This window comes from Salvelinus namaycush, unplaced genomic scaffold (genome assembly GCF_016432855.1).
Source record: "Salvelinus namaycush isolate Seneca unplaced genomic scaffold, SaNama_1.0 Scaffold2148, whole genome shotgun sequence".
Classification (NCBI taxonomy): Eukaryota; Metazoa; Chordata; class Actinopteri; order Salmoniformes; family Salmonidae; genus Salvelinus; species Salvelinus namaycush.
The window spans coordinates 14,690-37,982 of record NW_024058951.1 but is presented as its reverse complement, the minus strand read 5'-3'; the positions used below and the strand labels follow the sequence as shown (position 1 = coordinate 37,982).

General features: G+C 44.8%; 1 protein-coding gene across 1 annotated transcript; it reads left to right on the top strand.

The window, feature by feature from the left end:
* Window positions 1-1,023: 1,023 nt before the first annotated feature.
* Window positions 1,024-22,839, top strand: LOC120038351 (procollagen C-endopeptidase enhancer 2-like; the record flags this gene model as incomplete). Its single annotated transcript, XM_038984135.1, has 8 exons — window positions 1,024-1,163; window positions 1,768-2,023; window positions 3,724-3,848; window positions 4,555-4,691; window positions 8,710-8,873; window positions 16,671-16,754; window positions 18,593-18,760; window positions 22,686-22,839. Coding segments are annotated over 8 exons (1,205 nt in total), but the record flags the coding sequence as incomplete, so codon positions are not given.
* Window positions 22,840-23,293: the final 454 nt, after the last annotated feature.

Here is a 23,293-nt window from a genome sequence, read left to right as displayed (position 1 = left end):
ATAGGGTCTGAATACTTTCCGAATGCACTGTATATGTCTACTGTAATAGTCTTGTCTAAAATAATTATAGACCTATAGGCTATTTTAGTTGTTTAGGCATATTTTGCATTGATGTATTCATTATTCTCTTTTTTAAATGCATGTCATTCTGAAGATCTCATAGAAACAGTCTATATTCAAAGTGCATACATTTTGTTCATGTGGAACTCTGTTCCCTGGATAAATCTTTCACTAGGGATATTCACATTATTCTTTCGAAGGTAAATTATTCTGCCAGGTGTGGTATTAAACTAAAGCAAGAGTCCCCCACTCCCCCCATACTCCTCCCACCCCAATACTCCCAGTGCGTCTTTGATACCAGGTTTTGGAAAAAGGCAGCTGCCTGCCGATTGCTCCCTCCTACCACGCAGAACAAATGCTATATTCAGTCTGTGTTCCAGCTTGCAGCCTGCGAAACTCCCTCCAGGAACTTTCCTGAGTACTTTTCCCCACCGCTCGAGCCACTGAATGTCATTCATGCCACGGAGCGAAAACATGCGAACTGGTGCCTGGTCCGTTCACCCGACAATGTGGAGAATATGCAGTATTTTTTGCGCTTGGGGTGTCCTGTCTTTGACAGAGGTCTGCGCGCAGTCTCTACTGGGGTCACGACGGAGGCAGGTTACCTTTTCCCTTCACTTTAATCTAACAATCTATAGTTTTTTGGGCTGTGTTAGGCTATTAGTCAGGAAAAACAACCGTGTAGCACTAGCCTACTGTACAAAGCCTTATCACGAGTTGTCAATGATACGTTAGTCTACAGCACAATGATGAAGGAACCGCATCAATCATCATCATCATTTATCATCATCACCACCGGGGAGTTATTATTTTGGAGTAATCTGCAGTGTGCGCTGTGGGCATGAGGACGCACACAGGCGCATTGCCGAGACATCCCATAATAAACACCATCAATACCTTTACGCCTAGGTTTTTTCTCCTTTCAAAGATTCCATGATAGACATTTGTATTAGAAATGAGAAGTGTCACAAATATTTTTTTCTCATGTTTCCAGACCAACGTTTACATGCGGAGGCAATATAACGGATGATTCTGGGGTCGTTGGGAGCCCGGGATATCCAGGGGTGTATCCCCCAAATACCAAATGTGTTTGGAGAATCACGGTGAGCCAAACATACTTGTAGCCTACTGTAAATACATGATCCATGTTTAACAGTTATCAACTTAGTGTGTTCCTAATTAGCTACTGAAGGCTATTAGGTTTACCAGCGCCATGTCAGACAAAATGAGAAGCAATATCAGTGAACAAAAATTATGCAATGATTCTTGTAATACACTTCAATGGTATACCAATCCACAAATCCTAACTGTGTAATTGGTAGTCTGGTATTTGGCTAGTGGCCACAGCACCCCTCAGGCATTTTGAGCTGCCTGTTTGGTATTTTCAACATGCAGTCTGGTCACATGGCTGGAATGAATAAACGGTAAATCAAGGAAATAATCACCAACAGCAAAGTCCTGTAATTAAAGAAAAACTGTACGTTTCTTACTTGTTAATAACATGTGTATCCTTGCTAGATTTAGACTTGGAATGCTTTGACTGTTGATTGCAGTTTGGTGTATTTAAAAGGGGAAGAGATTCATATAGGTTCATTCATTGTATATCAGAGGAAGATCTGTTTTCTATTATATTGAGTTGTCAGATAGGCCCCTTATGTGATTGTCTAGATTGTACTGTATACTGTATGTGATTGTATGTCGTCTCAGGTCCCTGAGGGTAAAGTGGTAGTCCTGTCCTTCCGCTTCATTGACCTGGAGAGTGACAACCTGTGTCGCTATGACTACATAGATGTGTACAGCGGCCATGCGAGTGGCCAGAGGCTGGGCCGCTTCTGTGGGACCTTCAGGCCAGGCGCCTTGGTCTCCACCGGCAACAAGATGCTAATTCAGATGGTGTCTGATGCCAACACGGCTGGGAGTGGCTTCCTGGCGGTGTACTCGGCTGCCGAGCCGCACGAGAGAGGTAAGCAGAATAGAATATAGACGAAGAATAGAATAATACTATAGTCATTTTTAAGGGTTTACGTGGCAGGAGACGGATCTAGGATCCTATTTAGGATCCTATTTTTTCCTATTGGACTTGAGATTCTAACCGGTGACCCGCCATTTGCAGGCGGGTCACCGGTTGTCTAGGCTACCTCCCGGGCCAGGAACCACTGTGTGGGTTGAAGAGGGGCTGTGCCATCTCTAAGCTGTTGTAGCCCTAGGTGTAGTGTGTAGGGAACACTGTAGTCATCTGTATCCAGGCTCTACCCAAGCATGTTCAGCAGAGCCTTAGAGGCTGAGTCCTAGCCGTGACTCTTCTCTGACACATCGTGACACATCGTAAAGACATCCGATGTCAGTGAGTGTTTGTGTGTTTAGGGCCAAAGGTCACATTCTAACAAGCTAATTCACGGGCCTCTTAACCTCCTCTAGCTGCCCCTAGTAATGATACAATACCCAGATGGACATTTCTGAGAGGGGAATTATTTACATCTGAGAAAGAAAAGGCAGTTGTAGCTTGATAAATCACTCCCAACGGATAGCAGGTCATACAACAGCAAATGAGTGGAAGGAACAGTGAAACTTGGTAAGATAAAGTTCAGACTTCTTATGTAGTTAAGACGAGACCTATTGACTTAAAGCTTGCTCGAGGACGAGGTGAATGAAAAACAGGAACGTCTCGACACATTTCACAGTATGACGAGGAATTTGTCACGGCTTGTTTTTCCGGACGGAGTGCTCTAGAGGCAGACAGGTCAGCGCCGTCCCGTCCTCTTCTCACCCGGTGACGTCTCCCTGAATGAGTTTGTGGAATTTGAATGGTTGGTTGTCTACCTTCTCTCTGTCTCCGTACCTCTACAGTAGCTGACAGCTAGAATGTCTCTGGGTCTGTCAGTTTAGATAGACTGTGGTTCCTCACACACCTGATGCTGGAGCAGATAGACTGTGGTTCTTCACTCACCTGATGCTGGAGCAGATAGACTGTGGTTCTTCACTCACCTGATGATGCTGGAGCAGATAGACTGTGGTTCTTCACACACCTGATGCTGGAGCATATAGACTGTGGTTGCTCTGTCTCCCCGTTCCTGCGACTGGTTAAAACTGAAAAGCACCACACAGCCCTCTTCCATTGGTTCAATGTCTATTTTAGTTACTCAGACAAATTGCACTCGCCGTCGTCTGCCAGCCATGAGTATGGGAGCTCAGCTGTAGTGGAAACACTGTTAGTCACTAAACTGCATGTTACAGGAGATCCAACGGGGGTTTTTAAAGATCCACAGATCTCTTGCCAGTCCAAGCAGCTTGTGTGGTAGGCTGACGTGTTCTTTCTCCGATGTGTGATGGCTTGCCTAGCGTGTGGACTTCCTGTTAACAACACATTCCAGCAGGGGACCAAAGCATAGAGACAGACAACTGTCTTTTTTAGTTACTCGTAATCACAAAGGAAGCATGAGATGAGAGTTAGCCTACTGATTAGAACATTCTAGAAGGACTCATTATAGAATTATTTCATGCACAACATTCCGTCCTTTGACGTTAAAGAGGAAGATATATTTTGCACATAAAGGAACAGTCACTGGAGGATGTTCAGTGGTTCTTTAAAGTAACAGCATGTGAAGCAGTACTATCTGCCAGGGACTAGAACTAAACGTTGTGCTTTGACTTTGCACCCACCAGGGGACCAGTACTGTGGAGGGCGTCTGGATAAACCGTTCGGGTCAATTAAAACCCCTAACTGGCCTGAGAAGGACTACCCCGCTGGGGTCACCTGCTCATGGCACATAGTGGCTCCTAAGAACCAGGTGAGCGTTACTATCAGATGCCCCAGCAGTAGTTCATTGGGGATCCTAACAAATACTACTGCTACTCACAGTTCAACTTGACGAATGACACCATTGAGAGTGATTGAGATCGTTTGAGATTTTCATTGCTTTGTGGTTTGCTCTTGTTTAGTGCTGCACAGTGTAATACACCTTTAGAATGTGGGCTGAATGTAATGTGTTCAATGTAACCTGTGTTCTATGTAACCTGTGTTCTATATAACCTGTATTCTATGTAACCTGTGTTCTATGTAACCTGTGTTCTATGTAACCTGTGTTCTATATAACCTGTGTTCTATGTAACCTGTGTTCTATGTAACCTGTGTTCTATGTCACCTGTGTTCTATGTAACCTGTGTTCTATGTAACCTGTGTTCTATATAACCTCTGTTCTATATAACCTGTGTTCTATGTAACCTGTGTTCTATGTAACCTGTGTTCTATGTAACCTGTGTTCTATATAACCTTTGTTCTATATAACCTGTGTTCTATATAACATGTGTTCTATGTAACCTGTGTTCTATGTAACCTGTGTTCTATGTAACCTGTGTTCTATGTAACATGTGTTCTATGTAACCTGTGTTCTATGTAACCTGTGTTCTATGTAACCTGTGTTCTATGTAACCTGTGTTCTATGTAACCTGTGTTCTATGTAACCTGTGTTCTATGTAACCTGTCCACTAACACAGATCATTGAGGTGAAGTTTGAGAAGTTCGATGTGGAAAGAGACAACTACTGTCGCTACGACTACGTGGCCATTTTCAACGGGCCAGAGATCAACGATGCCAAGAGGATCGGGAAGTACTGTGGCGATAGCCCTCCAGCGTACGTCACACACCTGTTTCTACTATGCATTTATCCTGCTAATGTAGCTACCGCTTATCGTGTTGATCTTGATCAACAAATCAATTCACATTGGATTTGTCAAATGCACCAAATACAACAGGTGTAGACTTTACAGTGAAATGCTTACGAGCCCTTTTCCCAACAATGCAGAGTTCAAAAGTAAGAACAAAATTACCCCAAAAATAAAAAAGGAAACAGTAACAGAATAAAATAACAATAATGAGACTATATACAAGGAGGACCAGTACTAAGTCAATGTGCAGGGGTATGAGGTTGTTGGGATAATTGAGGTAATATTCCATGTAAGTAGGGGTAAAAGTGACTAGGCAATCAGGATAGATAGTAAACAGGATAGATAATACATCTACTAATGTGTCACGCCCTGGCCTTAGTTATCTTTGTTTTCTTTATTATTTTAGTTAGGTCAGGGTGTGACATGGGGAATGTATGTGTTTTTGTAGTGTCTAGGGGTGTTGTATGTGTATGGGGCAGTGTCTAGTGTAGTTGTCTAGGTAAGTCTATGGTTGCCTGAAGGGTTCTCAATCAGAGACAGCTGTCATTCATTGTCTCTGATTGGGAGCCATATTTAAGGCAGCCATAGGCATTAGGTTAATGTGGGTAATTGTCTATGTTGTACGTTTGTAGCATGTGTGTGCACTTACGTCTATAGCTTCACGATCGTTTGTTGTTTTGTTTTGTAAAAGTGTTCGTTTAGTGTTTCGTCATCTTTAATAAAAGAAGATGTCTTCATATCCCGCTGCGCCTTGGTCCGCTTATTATGACGATCGTGACAGAATTACCCACCAACAAAGGACCAAGCGGCGGAATAAAAAGCAACAGCAGCGATCGCAGGATTTCTGGACATGGGAGGAAATCCTAGACGGGAGAGGACCCTGGGCACAGCCAGGGGAATATCACCGCCCCAAGGCAGAGATGGAGGCAGCACGGCGACACGGTAGGAAGCCCGAGAGACAGCCCAAAAAAATTCTTGGGGGGGGGCACTTGGAGCAGTCGGCGAAGTTGAGGGGTGAGTCTGAGATTGTCGAGGAGTTATTGGACAGATTGGAGGAGAGTGAACGAAGGGGAGATTATGAGACATTCGAGGAGTTGTTGACGAAATTGGAGGAGAGTGAAGAGAGAGAGCTGTTGATTTGGCAGAGTATGCATGGCATTTTCCCTGAGGAGCGTGTTAGCTGTCCGATGCCACCTGTGTCAGTTCCTCGTACTCAGCCTGAAACTTGTGTTAAAGTTCCGGAAGATTTGATGCCGGCTATACACACCAGGTCTCCAGTACACCTTCACAACCCGGTGTGTCCTGTTACTGCTTCTTGCACTCATCCTGAGATGCGTGTCCCCAGCCCGGTACCACCAGTTCCGGCACCACGCACTAGGTCTAATGTGCGTCTCCAGAGCCCTGTACGCACTGTTCCTGCTCCCCGCACTAGCCTTGAGGTGCGTGTCTCCAGCCCATTACCACCAGTGCCTACACCACGCACCAAGCCTCATGTGCGTCTCCAGAGCCCTGTACGCACTGATCCTTCTCCCCGCACTCGCCCTGAGGTGCGTGCCCTCAGCCCGGTACCACCAGTCCCGGTACCACGCACCAGTCCTATAGTGCGCCTCGAGAACTCAGTGTGCCCTGTTCCTGCTCCCCGCACTAGCCTGAAGGTGCGTGTCCTTAGCCCGGTACCTCCAGTTCCGGTACCACGCATGAGGCCTACAGTGTGTCTCAGCCGGCCAGAGTCTGCCGTCTGCCCAGCGGCGCCTGAACTGCCCGTCTGCCCAGCGGCGCCTGAACTGCCCGTCTGCCCAGCGGCGCCTGAACTGCCCGTCTGCCCAGCGGCGCCTGAACTGCCCGTCTGCCCAACACCGTCTGAACTGTCCGTCTGCCAAGCGTCGCATGAACTGCCCGTCTGTACTGAGCCTTCAAAGCCGCCCGTCTGTACTGAGCCTTCAAAGCCGCCCGTCTGTACTGAGCCTGCAAAGCCGCCCGTCTGCCATGAGCCGCTAGAGCCGTCCGCCAGACAGGAGCCGCTAGAGCCGTCCGCCAGACAGGAGCAGCCAGAGCCTTCCGCCAGACAGGAGCAGCCAGAGCCTTCCGCCAGACAGGAGCAGCCAGAGCCTTCCGCCAGACAGGAGCAGCCAGAGCCTTCCGCCAGACAGGAGCAGCCAGAGCCTTCCGCCAGACAGGAGCAGCCAGAGCCTTCCGCCAGACAGGAGCAGCCAGAGCCGTCCGCCAGACAGGAGCAGCCAGAGCCGTCCGCCAGACAGGAGCAGCCAGAGCCGTCCGCCAGACAGGAGCAGCCAGAGCCGTCCGCCAGACAGGAGCAGCCAGAGCCGTCCGCCAGACAGGAGCAGCCAGAGCCGTCCGCCAGACAGGAGCAGCCAGAGCCGTCCGCCAGACAGGAGCAGCCAGAGCCGTCCGCCAGACAGGAGCAGCCAGAGCCGTCCGCCAGCCAGGAGCAGCCAGAGCCGTCCGCCAGCCAGGACCAGCCAGAGCCGTCCGCCAGCCAGGACCAGCCAGAGCCGTCCGCCAGCCAGGACCAGCCAGAGCCGTCCGCCAGCCAGGACCAGCCAGAGCCGTCCGCCAGCCAGGACCAGCCAGAGCCGTCCGCCAGCCATGACCAGCCAGAGCCGTCCGCCAGCCATGACCAGCCAGAGCCGTCCGCCAGCCATGACCAGCCAGAGCCGTCCGCCAGCCATGACCAGCCAGAGCCGTCCGCCAGCCATGACCAGCCAGAGCCGTCAGAGCCAGCCATGACCAGCCAGAGCCGTCCGCCAGCCATGACCAGCCAGAGCCGTCCGCCAGCCATGACCAGCCAGAGCCGTCCGCCAGCCATGACCAGCCAGAGCCGTCCGCCAGCCATGACCAGCCAGAGCCGTCCGCCAGCCATGACCAGCCAGAGCCGTCCGCCAGCCATGACCCGCCAGAGCCGTCAGCCAGCCATGACCCGCCAGAGCCGTCAGCCAGCCATGACCCGCCAGAGCCGCCAGCCAGCCATGACCCGCCAGAGCCGTCAGCCAGCCATGACCCGCCAGAGCCGTCAGCCAGCCAGGATCCGCCAGAGCCGTCAGCCAGCCAGGATCCGCCAGAGCCGTCAGCCAGCCAGGATCCGCCAGAGCCGTCAGCCAGCCAGGATCCGCCAGAGCCGTCAGCCAGCCAGGATCCGCCATCCAGTCCGGTGCTGCCCCTCAGTCCGGAGCTGCCCCTCAGTCCGGAGCTGCCCCTCAGTCCGGAGCTGCCCCTCAGTCCGGAGCTGCCCCTCAGTCCGGAGCTGCCCCTTAGTCCGGTGCTGCCCCTTAGTCCGGTGCTGCCCCTTAATCCAGTGGGGTTAATTTGGAGGATGGCCATTTGGAGGAGGCTACCAAAGCGGGTATTGACAATGGTGGAGTGGGGGCCACGTCCCGCACCCGAGCCGCCGCCATGATGGGGCCCACCCCGGACCCTCCCCTTTCTGTGTCAGGTTTTGCGGCCGGAGTCCGCATCTTTGGGGGGGGGTACTGTCACGCCCTGGCCTTAGTTATCTTTGTTTTCTTTATTATTTTAGTTAGGTCAGGGTGTGACATGGGGAATGTATGTGTTTTTGTAGTGTCTAGGGGTGTTGTATGTGTATGGGGCAGTGTCTAGTGTAGTTGTCTAGGTAAGTCTATGGTTGCCTGAAGGGTTCTCAGAGACAGCTGTCATTCATTGTCTGATTGGGAGCCATATTTAAGGCAGCCATAGGCATTAGGTTAATGTGGGTAATTGTCTATGTTGTACGTTTGTAGCTTGTGTGTGCACTTACGTCTATAGCTTCACGATCGTTTGTTGTTTTGTTTTGTAAAAGTGTTCGTTTCGTGTTTCGTCATCTTTAATAAAAGAAGATGTCTTCATATCCCGCTGCGCCTTGGTCCGCTTATTATGACGATCGTGACATAATGCCTGATTTACTGATAAACCTGTGCACAATATATTAATTAGCCTATGTGATCTCTCTCTTTCTCTGCCCCCCTTCAGTCCAGTGTTCTCTGAAGGTAACCAGCTCCTGATCCAGTTCCTCTCAGACCTCAGTTTGACTGCAGACGGGTTCATCGGCCACTACAAGTTCAGACCTAAGAAGTTCTCCACCACCCCGGTACCACTGACCACCACCACCCCAGCAGTTACCACCAGACCCATACGTAGGTAGCTCTCTTTTCTCTGTTTAATCCAAGCAGGAGATATATGTCCCCTTGTCCATCACATCACAGTCTTGTTGTTACACATGTGTGGCCTGAAGTTCTACTGTGGCATTAGCCTGCTCCCAGATCAGATCTGGTAAAGCGGCGTTTACTGGTTCTAACAGCAGACCTATAAGCTTGCTGCCAGCTCTTAGCAAACTGTTGGAAAAAATTGTGTTTGACCAAATACAATGCTATTTCTCTGTAAACAAATTAACAACACACTTTCAGCATGCTTATAGAGAAATTGATAATAAGAAGATTGTGGGAGCTGTACTGTTAGATTTCAGTGCAGCCTTTGATATTATTGAACATTACCTGCTGTTGAAAAAACGTATGTGTTATGGCTTTTCAACCTCTGCCATACTGTGGATTCAGAGATATCTATCTAATAGAACTCAAATGGTTTTATTTAATGGGAGCTTCTCTAATGTCAAACATGTAAAGTGTGGTGTACCGCAGGGCAGCTCTCTAGGCCCTCTACTCTTTTCTATTTTTACCAATGACATGCCACTGGCATTAAAGAAGGCATGTGTGTCCATGTATGCTGATGATTCAACCAGCCTGGTCCCATCTGCAACCACAGCTAATGAAGTCACTGAAACCCTTAACAATCTCACATTGCTCAAATAAACAGCATACCTGGTTTCAAAAAACAGATAAAGCAACACCTCATGGCACAATGCCTCTCCTCTATTTGACCTTGATAGTTTGTGTGTATGCATTGATATGTAGGCTACGTGTTCCTTTATAAAAAAATTATGTAGTTCTGTCCTTGAGCTGTTCTTGTCTATAAATGTTCTGTATTATGTCATGTTTCATGTTTTGTGTGGAACCCCAGGAAGAGTAGCTGCAGCTTTTACCAAAAAACTAATGTGGTATTAACCTGGTCCTAGATCAGATCTACTGTGGTATTAGCCTGGTCCTAGATCAGATCTACTGTGGTATTAACCTGGTCCCAGATCAGATCGACTGTGGTATTAGCCTGGTCCCAAATCAGACCCACTGTGGTATTAGCCTGGTCCTAGATCAGATCCACTGTGGTATTAACCTGGTCCCAGATCAGATCTACTGTGGTATTAACCTGGTCCCATATCAGATCTACTGTGGTATTAACCTGGTCCCAGATCAGATCTACTGTGGTATTAGCCTGGTCCTAAATCAGATCTACTGTGGTAGTGGCTGTTGCCCAGGATGAAAGGCAATGGAGCACACACCAAGGCTGGATGGCAGTTCATCTCTTTGTAGATTGGAAGCCAGTCATACCATCAGTCCCCTACATGTTATCACTTTCTTCTAGTCTTTTTACATCTGTGATTTGTCAACTAGGACAGAGCTAAGGGGAAGGGGGACAAGTAAACACCCCAAAGAGACACCCTGTTCCTTCTTACTGAGAGACAAACTAGATGTCCTGGAGCCCTAAATCCTGTTGACTCTGTACATAACAAACCTCCTACATCCTGTTGACTCTGTACATAACAAACCTCCTACATCCTGTTGACTCTGTACATAACAAACCTCCTACATCCTGTTGACTCTTACATAACAAACCTCCTACATCCTGTTGACTCTGTACATAACAAACCTCCTACATCCTGTTGACTCTGTACATAACAAACCTCCTACATCCTGTTGACTCTGTACATAACAAACCTCCTACATCCTGTTGACTCTGTACATAACAAACCTCCTACATCCTGTTGACTCTGTACATAACAAACCTCCTACATCCTGTTGACTCTGTACATAACAAACCTCCTACATCCTGTTGACTCTGTACATAACAAACTTCCTACATCCTGTTGACTCTGTACATAACAAACCTCCTACATCCTGTTGACTCTGTACATAACAAACCTCCTACATCCTGTTGACTCTGTACATAACAAACCTCCTACATCCTGTTGACTCTGTACATAACAAACCTCCTAAATCCTGTTGACTGTGTACATAACAAACCTCCTACATCCTGTTGACTCTGTACATAACAAACTTCCTACATCCTGTTGACTCTGTACATAACAAACCTCCTACATCCTGTTGACTCTGTACATAACAAACTTCCTACATCCTGTTGACTCTGTACATAACAAACTTCCTACATCCTGTTGACTCTGTACATAACAAACCTCCTACATCCTGTTGACTCTGTACATAACAAACTTCCTACATCCTGTTGACTCTGTTCATAACAAACCTCCTAAAGGCACATGTTCATGGTTGTTTGTGGACACACACACACACACACACACACACACACACACACACACACACACACACACACACACACACACACACACACACACACACACACACACACACACACACACACACACACACACACAGGTTCTGATGAAGGTGCTACATGCCGGAACTTAAGCGAATTGTTTGTTTCTTCCAGATTTATGCAGCAACAGAGTGCTCCTTTTTCTTTATTCTCCTGTATAGTCACCAGTTGAAGTATCCTGGGGTATGGAATGATAGTCACCAGTTGAAGTATCCTGGGGTATGGAATGATAGTCACCAGTTGAAGTATCCTGGGGTAAGGAATGAGAGTCACCAGTTGAAGTATCCTGGGGTAAGGAATGAGAGTCACCAGTTGAAGTATCCTGGGGTAAGGAATGATAGTCACCAGTTTAATTATCCTGGGGTAAGGAATTATAGTCACCAGTTTAAGTATCCTGAGGTAAGGAATGATAGTCACCAGTTGAAGTATCCTGGGGTATGGAATGAGAGTCACCAGTTGAAGTATCCTGGGGTATGGAATGATAGTCACCAGTTGAAGTATCCTGGGGTATGGAATGAGAGTCACCAGTTGAAGTATCCTGGGGTAAGGAATGAGAGTCACCAGTTGAAGTATCCTGGGGTAAGGAATGACAGTCATCAGTTGAAGTATCCTGAGTTAAGGAATGACAGTCACCAGTTGAAGTATCCTGGGGTAAGGAATGATAGTCACCAGTTGAAGTATCCTGAGTTAAGGAATGACAGTCACTAGTTGAAGTATCCTGAGTTAAGGAATGACAGTCACTAGTTGAAGTATCCTGAGGTAAGGAATGATAGTCACCAGTTGAAGTATCCTGGGGTAAGGAATGATAGTCACCAGTTGAAGTATCCTGGGGTAAGGAATGATAGTCACCAGTTGAATTATCCTGGGGTAAGGAATGATAGTCACCAGTTGAAGTATCCTGGGTTAAGGAATGATAGTCACCAGTTGAAGTATCCTGGGTTAAGGAATGATAGTCACCAGTTGAAGTATCCTGGGGTAAGGAATGATAGTCACCAGTTGAAGTATCCTGGGGTAAGGAATGATAGTCACCAGTTGAAGTATCCTGGGGTAAGGAATGATAGTCACCAGTTGAAGTATCCTGGGGTAAGGAATGATAGTCACCAGTTGAAGTATCCTGGGTTAAGGAATGATAGTCACCAGTTGACGTATCCTGGGTTAAGGAATGATAGTCACCAGTTGAAGTATCCTGGGTTAAGGAATGATAGTCACCAGTTGACGTATCCTGGGGTAAGAAATGATAGTCACCAGTTGAAGTATCCTGGGGTAAGGAATGATAGTCACCAGTTGAAGTATCCTGAGTTAAGGAATGATAGTTACTAGTTGAAGTATCCTCGGTTAAGGAATGATAGTCACCAGCTGAAGTATCCTGGGGTAAGGAATGATAGTCACCAGTTGAAGTATCCTGAGTTAAGGAATGATAGTTAATAGTTGAAGTATCCTGGGGTAAGGAATGATAGTCCCCAGTTGTGGTATCCTGGGGTAAGGAATGACAGTCACCAGTTGAAGTATCCTGAGTTAAGGAATGACAGTCACCAGTTGAAGTATCCTGAGTTAAGGAATGATAGTTACTAGTTGAAGTATCCTGGATTAAGGAATGACAGTCACCAGTTGAAGTATCCTGGATTAAGGAATGACAGTCACCAGTTGTAGTATCCTGGATTAAGGAATGACAGTCCCCAGTTGAAGTATCCTGGATTAAGGAATGACAGTCACCAGTTGAAGTATCCTGGGGTAAGGAATGATAGTTACTAGTTGAAATATCCTGGGGTAAGGAATGATAGTCACCAGTTGAAATATCCTGGGGTAAGGAATGTTTTTTGGGCGCACACACAACCCTTTATTGTTTTTCTTTCAATGAGGCCAGTACTCACAATATCAAATCCCTAGTCAGATGATTGCCTTGGCAGCCCCCCACCATGATGTCATCTGGGCCCTGTGATGACTGCCTCAGATTGTCTTATCTTTCAGCTGTTTTGTTCTCCACCAGTAAAAAATAACATTTGGACAGTGGTTGGAGAGTCATTTTCTAGTCTTCACTATACACTACCATAGTAGCTTTGATTGTAAAAACAGATGGTAGCCAGCAGTAACCAATTTTTTGTTTTATCTTTATTTAACTAGGCAAGGCAGTTAACCTCTAATTCCTCCCAATCCCGGATCCGGGAGCACCCCCATCAGTAAAAAAGCTGACTAGCATAGCCTAGCATAGCGTCACAAGTAAATAGTAGCATCTAAATATCATTAAATCACAAGTCCAAGACACCAGATGAAAGATACACATCTTGTGAATCCAGCCATCATTTCTGATTTTTAAAATGTTTTACAGGGAAGACACAATATGTAAATCTATTAGCTAACCACGTTAGCAAAAGACACCACTTTTTTTACTCCACCATTTTTTTCCTGCATAGGTAGCTATCACAATTTCGACCAAATAAAGATATAAATAGCCACTAACCAAGAAACAACTTCATCAGATGACAGTCTGATAACATATTTATTGTATAGCATATGTTTTGTTATAAAAATGTGCATATTTCAGGTATAAATCATAGTTTACCATTGCAGCCACCATCACAACTCTCACCAAAGCAACTAGAATAACTACAGAGACCATCGTGTATTAACTAAATACTCGTCATAAAACATTTATGAAAAATACACAGCGTACAGCAAATGAAAGACACAGATCTTGTGAATCCAGCCAATATTTCAGATTTTCTAAGTGTTTTACAGCGAAAACACAATATAGCGTTATATTAGCTTACCACAATAGCAAACCACACAACAGCATTGATTCAAGCCAAAAATAGCGATAACGTATAAACCACCAAAATATATTAATTTTTTCACTGACCTGCTCAGAATTCTTCAGATGACAGTCCTATAACATCATCTTACACAATGCATATAGAGTTTGTTCGGAAATGTGCATATTTAGCGGCACAAATCGTGGTTATACAATGAGAAAAGTAGCCAAGCTGCCAAGAAAATGTCGGGAGAAATCTTGGGAGAGGCACCTATTCTAATCGATAAATAATCATAAACTTGACAAAAAAATACAGGTTGGACAGCAAATGAAAGATAAATTAGTTCTTAATGCAATCGCTGTGTTACATTTTTAAAATTAACGTTACTACAACATACAGCGTGCGTTAAAGCGAGGCTGCACTGAAATTAATGGCGGCTTATGCATTTTACATTTTTCAACAGAACAACGAATTAACAGCATAAATAGTTCTTACTTTTTGATGAACTCCCATCAGAATCTTGGGAAAGGTGTCCTTTGTCCAAAAGAATCGTTGCTCGGTTGTAGAATGTCGTCTTCAACGTTGCAATTAGCAGTAAACATTAGCATGTGAGCCAGAGATACCCAACTCCCTAGAACGCCACAAAAATAAATACCCGAAAATCGCAATATACTGACATAAACTGATATAATTCGGTTTAAAATAACAACATTATGATGTCTTTAATGCCTATATCGAATAAAAACACAGCCGGATATTTCTAAGAGCTATAACCGAAGGTTCTAGTACGATATGCCAAGGTCCTCCGTGCGTCAGAGCGAAGAGGGAAAAGACCAGACACTTCCTTGCCAAGCTATTTATAACCTTTCAGATCTGCGTAGAGACTCCATTTCAAGTCTCACTATTCGCTAACATCCAGGGGAAGGCGTATGCAGTGCATCTCAACCAATAGAAGACAGGCAGATTTATAAACAGATCTCAGAGCAGCTTGCAGAATTCTGCATTCTCACCTCCACATAGGAAAATTGCTCTAAGTCCAGTTCTGTTTCACTCACAGATATAATTCAAACGGTTTTAGAAAATAGAGAGTGTTTTCTATCCAATAGTAATACTAATATGCATATTGTAAGAGCAAGAATTGAGTACGAGGCAGTTTAATTTGGGAACATAATTATTACAAAGTGCTAACAGCACCCCCTATTGGGTTTCTTCTTATTGGAGTCCTTTAAGGGGTTTCTTCTTATTGGGTTCCTTTAAGGGGTTTCTTCTTATTGGGTTCCTTTAAGGGGTTTCTTCTTATTGGGGTCCTTTAAGGGGTTTCTTCTTATTGGGGTCCTTTAAGGGGTTTCTTCTTATTGGGGTCCTTTAAGGGGTTTCTTCTTATTGGGGTCCTTTAAGAACAAGTTCTTATTTATGATGATGGCCTAGGAACAGTGGCCTTGTTCAGGGGCAGAACAACAGCTTTTTATCTTGTCAGCTCAGGGATTTGATCTAGCAAACTTTTGGTTACGAGTCCAATAGCTCTAACCACTAGGCTACCTGCTGGGGCGGCACACCTATACTTTGAGCATGAACAGTACATCATTATTTGATTGTTTTTATTAATATTATTATTACTTAATAAAGGTTAAAATAATAATGTGAACCGTTATGTAGGATTCAGTGGTGGTCGGTGCCGTTTAAGATGAGGGAGGATAAAAAATTAATTATGAACAGCATATTGGATGACTGTCATTCATATTCCATTCACCCAACTCAATGTAACATTGATAGGTTTAGGCTACTTCATAATACTACATTTTCCCTGTACCCATCATGAGGTTGCGACAACCTAGCCTATGAATGAAAGTTTACAACGTAGGTGCACACAGGTCGAGATAATTTCACAATCTTGCCTGCATCTAGCTGATCTATGGTGTAATCATTAGTCCAACAGTTGCAAACAAGAGTTTCTATTGGACAAATTCAGGTATGTTTATCCCCATTTCATTCCGTTTAAGAAACGTTTTTCAACAGAATCGGGACAATGATTACACCCCTGATCACATGCAAACACAGTTCACTTTCATAGCAGCCACATACAAACAGCTGGTTGTATATATAATTCCTTCTCCTATCTATCTACGCACTCTCCTCCTCTCACCTTTTCCCTTCGCTTGTGGACCTCAGTGCACAACACATCAGCTGTCTGTGAACAGGCAAAAAAAAACTTTCCAAGCCTTCATATCATGACCGCTAACCGCTACACACAGCCACCACCATTGACACATTTTGTATTGAAGTCAGTGTACCCAGAGGAGGACGGAAGCTAGCTGTCCTCCGGCGACACCAAGGTGCTACCTTACAGACTGCTGTTAAGGGTACTGTAGACCTTCATCGCAAAATAGTGTGTTTTAATCAATTATTTGGTGACTTGAATATATTTAACTGTAGTTTTATCTCAAAATGTTTCACTATTTAAATTTTCTGAAATTCACTGAGGAAGATGGTCCTCCCTTTCCTCCTCTGAGGAGCCTCCACTGGTAGGATTCTAAGTTACTTACAGTTTTCAATGGGACGTGTTTATACTAATTAATTAGCCTATGTTTGATTTCAATGCATTCCCTGAATTGTCTCGAGGTGAAATAAAATAAACCCAAATCCCACCTGCTAGCATCACCTGAATGTGGAAGAATGTGAATTAAGGGACTGTGTTCTCTTTTTTTCTCTATGTCTCCCCAGCTCTGAAGTACTCTGTAGGTCTGTGCCAGCAGAAATGCAAAAGAAGTGGAACCGTTGAGAGCAACTACTGTACCAGTGACTTCGGTAAGATAAATACTATTTTCCCACAGCTAATGCTACATCTATTACTATGGCTGCCCTACCTAAAGCTGCCAGTACTACTGTCACAAATACTTAGCTACAGGAACAGACAACAACAGGTCAACAGTGTGTACCTTGGGTGTGTGTGTGTGTGTGTGTGTGTGTGTGTGTGTGTGTGTGTGTGTGTGTGTGTGTGTGTGTGTGTGTGTGTGTGTGTGTGTGTGTGTGTGTGTGTGTGTGTGTGTGTGTGTGTGTGTGTGTGTGTGTGTGCGTGTGTGTGTGTCAGTAAAATCAAATCAAACTTCATTTGTCACATGCGTGGAATAGTGTAGACCTTACCGTGAAATGCTTACTTACAAGCCCTTAACCCTCAGTGCAGTTCAAGAAAAGTTAAGAAAATATTTACCAAAAAAACTAAAGTAAAAAATAATAAAAAGTAACACGATAAAATAACAATAACGAGGCTGTATACAGGGGATACAGGTACCGAGTCAATATGCGGGGGTACAGGTTAGTCGAGGTCATTTGTACATGTAGGCAGGGGTGAGGTGACGATGCATACATAATAAACAGAGGGTAGCAGCAATGGGGGTGACAGAAAATCCTCCCAACATTAATCCCAGTCCATATGAACCATCCCTCCCACAACAAACCCATGTTGTCATGGTCCCCTCCATCACGACACACTACCCTTGGTCTTCTGGGTTGTTTCAGCGTGTCACAGAAGCTTCCTTGAGTGTTTTCTGAGAGGGCAGTGAATTTGCGTGGGACAGACACAGTTCTCTTCTCACAGAGTAAACAGAGCCTGACTGAAGGAAAAGTGTTGCTAACAGAAAGTGTTGATTCAGCCAACATTCTCCAAGACCTCAGTTTGCTGCCCCGTCCTTTAGACTACCTCTATTCGTTATTTTTTTCTCTGAACAGATGTTGATGGAATGAGACAGCTATTTTATTCATGCTTTTTTCTCAGGGAGATTAGGTCAGATTTGCATGGAAAAGGGTTCTGGCTCACTGGCTGTCAGTGAATCCCAGTAATGTGGTGTTGGTGGAAAATGTTCTTGTATAATACATTGGCAGACAGTCTGCAGTCATATCAAGCCAAGAGCGTTACATCACACGTTCGAATGACTAGGCTAGACACAAAAGGACCTAACAGACAACTCGACTGACACGTCTTTTACTTCCTGTTTACACATGGGTTTCATTATGTTCTATTCAACCAGTACATTTTGATGAAGGCTTCCATGGCTGAAAACGTCCCAGCATCACAGTATTCGTATTGAAAGGTATTCAATCTTGATCCTACGACTTAATATTGTCGAGTTATGCTTCACCGTTTCATGACGATAACACAGTTTTCAGACTATAAATCGAAAGCGGGTTTTGTTGAGCCCCTGTGGTTCTGTTCAGCACACCAATCCCAGTCCTCTGAACTCCCTGTGGTTCTGTTCAGCACACCAATCCCAGTCCTCTGAACTCCCTGTGGTTCTGTTCAGCACACCAATCCCAGTCCTCTGAACTCCCTGTGGTTCTGTTCAGCACACCAATCCCAGTCCTCTGAACTCCCTGTGGTTCTGTTCAGCACACCAATCCCAGTCCTCTGAACTCCCTGTGGTTCTGTTCAGCACACCAATCCCAGTCCTCTGAACTCCCTGTGGTTCTGTTCAGCACACCAATCCCAGTCCTCTGAACTCCCTGTGGTTCTGTTCAGCACACCAATCCCAGCCCTCTAAACTCCCTGTGGTTCTGTTCAGCACACCAATCCCATTCCTCTGAACTCCCTGTGGTTATGTTCAGCACACCAATCCCAGCCCTCTAAACTCCCTGTGTTTCTGTGACAGTGATAACAGGAACTGTCATCACGGCGGCGGTGCGAGGAGGCAGCGTGTACGCCACCATCTCCATCATCAACGTCTACAAAGAAAGCAACCTGGACATCCAGCAGGCCGGCAAAACCATGAGCACCAAGATCATCGTCCTCTGCAAGAAGTGTCCGTTCATCAGACGAGGTGAGTAATAGTACAACAACGAGCCACAGCTCTGGTCCAGGGCGTTATGTGCGGCTCAAATGGTTTTATATTGTCTATGGGCTTGAAGAAGGCTCGAACTGCTCGTAAAGCCCAGGACCAGAGCTATGTGGACCACTACTAGGGGACTCTGGGGCTCACTCTCCCCTGGATATATTCATCAGTTTGGCTTGGTTTAGTAACAGACATTCACCATGATATGCATGATAGCACCAGGTATTAGTCCATGATAGACATTCACCATGATATGCATTATGGTGTGCGGGTCAGCTGTTTGTTCACCCGCACCGACCCGCAATTGGTAATAACCTATCCGCAACTACCCGACTACATGAGATAAAGTGTCAAATCTGAGGCCCACACCCACCCATAACCTAACTAATATAGAAAACGTGCTGTAGGCTACAGTCAGAGAAGATGATTTTTTGCCTCATAAACACAGGTTTCTGCTTATAATTTAAGACATTTTGGTATTTATTAGTCGAGTTGTTTATAATTCGATACATTGCGCCTCTTTTCTGTCGTTACATGTTGCCCTAGAAGACTAAATAAACTCTCGCTCACCAAAATAATGTCACAAATCGATTGAATGAATGCTTCAATCTAGTTGACATTGGTACCGTTTTTTCTGTCGTCTCTGCTTCTTTCTCGTAGCAATGACGTTTAGGGACCGGGGAGAAAATGCAATATCTCAACAACAACAAAAAAACAGGAAATGACATCAGTTTGACCAGTTGTCAGGAAATAGAAAGCTGTGGAAACGACCCAACATGTTCCTGATAAGATTTCAGTTCAGCCTGGATGAATATTTTATGTGGTTGAAATACTATCAGCTGTTATGATGCTGATAAAGACAGCACCTCTACAGACAGTATCTAACTGTGGTTGAAATACTATCAGCTGTTATGATGCTGATAAAGACAGCACCTCTACAGACAGTATCTAACTGTGGTTGAAATACTATCAGCTGTTATGATGCTGATAAAGACAGCACCTCTACAGACAGTATCTAACTGTGGTTGAAATACGATCAGCTGTTATGATGCTGATAAAGACAGCACCTCTACAGACAGTATCTAACTGTGGTTGGAATAATATCAGCTGTTATGATGCTGATAAAGACAGCACCTCTACAGACAGTATCTAACTGTGGTTGAAATACGATCAGCTGTTATGATGCTGATAAAGACAGCACCTCTACAGACAGTATCTAACTGTGGTTGAAATTCTATCAGCTGTTATGATGCTGATAAAGACAGCACCTCTACAGACAGTATCTAACTGTGGTTGAAATACTATCAGCTGTTATGATGCTGATAAAGACAGCACCTCTACAGACAGTATCTAACTGTGGTTGAAATACTATCAGCTGTTATGATGCTGATAAAGACAGCACCTCTACAGACAGTATCTAACTGTGGTTGAAATACTATCAGCTGTTATGATGCTGATAAAGACAGCACCTCTACAGACAGTATCTAACTGTGGTTGAAATACTATCAGCTGTTATGATGCTGGTAAAGACAGCAGCTCTACAGACAGTATCTAGCTGTGGTTGAAATACTATCAGCTGTTATGATGCTGATAAAGACAGCACCTCTACAGACAGTATCTAACTGTGGTTGAAATACTATCAGCTGTTATGATGCTGATAAAGACAGCACCTCTACAGACAGTATCTAACTGTGGTTGAAATACTATCAGCTGTTATGATGCTGGTAAAGACAGCAGCTCTACAGACAGTATCTAGCTGTGGTTGAAATACTATCAGCTGTTATGATGCTGATAAAGACAGCACCTCTACAGACAGTATCTAACTGTGGTTGAAATACTATCAGCTGTTATGATGCTGATAAAGACAGCACCTCTACAGACAGTATCTAACTGTGGTTGAAATACTATCAGCTGTTATGATGCTGATAAAGACAGCACCTCTACAGACAGTATCTAACTGTGGTTGAAATACTATCAGCTGTTATGATGCTGATAAAGACAGCACCTCTACAGACAGTATCTAACTGTGGTTGAAATACTATCAGCTGTTATGATGCTGGTAAAGACAGCAGCTCTACAGACAGTATCTAACTGTGGTTGAAATACTATCAGCTGTTATGATGCTGGTAAAGACAGCAGCTCTACAGACAGTATCTAACTGTGGTTGAAATACTATCAGCTGTTATGATGCTGATAAAGACAGCACCTCTACAGACAGTATCTAACTGTGGTTGAAATACTATCAGCTGTTATGATGCTGGTAAAGACAGCAGCTCTACAGACAGTATCTAACTGTGGTTGAAATACTATCAGCTGTTATGATGCTGATAAAGACAGCAGCTCTACAGACAGTATCTAACTGAGCATTTTCATTCTATCAAGATGCTGAAAGAAAGAAATCCTATTTCTCCACTCCTGTTCCTGAGACAAAATGTTGCCTACAATTGGTGTATCATTTGCTTAATTCTGCAGGAGTTAATATGAAGGCTATGTGAGAGGTTATAGACCTCAGTCAGTGTTCAGACTTCAGTTTCCATTTAACCCATCTGAACTGTAGGCTACAGTTGCCTTGATGTGCCAAAGGCCTGTTTGAAGTTCCTGTCTTGTGACTGTGGAATTTGTACAGCGCCTCGCATCATCACACATAACATAGCCGGCACTGCTATAATAATCTTTTCCCACTTCACCAAATAATTCCCAAACATGACTGTTCTGGCCTTCTTTTGTCTTTATTTTCAACTCTCCATTTCACAGCTTTTCCTCTTATTGAATTCAACTCCGACATTGTCCCTTTTTGCCTCTGTGGATCGATGTAAACTTTCTTTTCTGCCTGTTCCCAAAAGCATTAGGTGATTGCTGTGTAGGTTATTTAGCATACAGTTAAGACCTAAAGGTTAAAGGTTAGGATTACACACTAACGCCAGTTAAGGTAAATAATGAAAGAACCATAATGTGGCCTGTAGATATAAGTTGCAAATTTCTAATGAATAGCACCATCGAGCCAATGTGTTTTTCTTTCAGTTCAAATTCTATAAATGAGTAATACTGACACAGTTTCACGTGACTTTGAAGTGTGGCACTGAGTGTGAAAAATGCATGTAACAGAGGAGAGTCCCAAATATACAAGATAATTAAGAACCAGTGGAGGCTGCTGAGGGGAGGACGGCTCATAATAATGGCTGGAATGGAGCAAATGGAATGGCATCAAACACATGGAAACCATGTTTGAAGTATTTGATACCATTCCACTGATACCACTCCAGCCATTACCACGAGCCCGTCCTCCCCAAATAAAGTGCCACCAACCTCCTGTGATAGGAACGCTAGACCCCAGTTGCAGGTGTTTCCACAGACTATCTTGTGTATGGCTCTGAGTTTGCCTCCATTGCTGTATTCCACCTTCAAGCTCATCTGAAGGAGTTTGACCAAAGTCTGAGGTAAGCGGCAAAACTCACTGTCGAAAAAGATCAGTACCTTCCCTCAGCCGTTGATCCATAACGTGAATATAAACCCACAAACAGTATATGTTTATAAACACACTGTATATGTTTATAAACACACTGTATATGGAACCCAGAGGATAAAGGGGGATACCTAGTCATTTGTACAACTGAATGCCTTCAACTGAAATGTGTCTTCTGCATTTAACCCAACCCCTCTGAATCAGAGAGGTGCAGGGGGCTGCATTAATTGACATCCACAGCGCCCGGAGGGGAACAGTGGGTTAACTGCCTTGCTCAAGGGCAGAACAACAGATTTTTATCTTGTCAGGTCAGGGATTCAATCCAGCAACCTTTCGGTTACTGGCCCAACACTCTAACCACTAGGCTACCTGAGTAGACACTGATGTGCTACCTTCCTGAATGTCCCTGCCGTTCACTGCATTCAGCCTCTTTCTTTGTGATCTCACTAGGCCTCAACTACATCTTCATGGGCTCAGCGGACGAGGATGGGAAGGGGAAGATCGCCCCACATCACTTCGTTATGGCCTTCAAGGCCAAGAACCAGAGGGGCCTCAATGTACTGAAGACCAAACGCTGCTAAGATCAGCTACATGCTGCCTGAGTCTCCCCCCCCCCCCCCCCCCCACCATGTAACGCCGTTCTCATTAGTCTCCGCCCAGCATGCCCTGGCTCCGCCCCTCATCACCTCTCATCCGTCACCACAGGACTAGTCTACAGAGCTCAGGCTGTGATTGGCTGTTTGTTTCTCTTTCTATTCTTTTTCCATGTTGTTTTTCTCTCCTCTGAGCTGGACCTGTTTGGAGCACAATGTGAAGATGTGAGTGTAATAATTGAAGGAGGAGAGGAAGATAGAGAGTACTAGTTGGAACGAAACAGTAGAAAATGTTTTGCAATATGCTAATACCTAAGTTAGTTCCCTTTTTTTCCTGTTTAAAAAACAACATTTTCTCACGTTTCAAGCCCACTGAAAACAACCAGATGTCACAATGAGTGTTGGCTTGGATCAAACATGCGGTTTGGTTACAGGAAGTCCATTATTGAGGACTGGGTGTTAGTT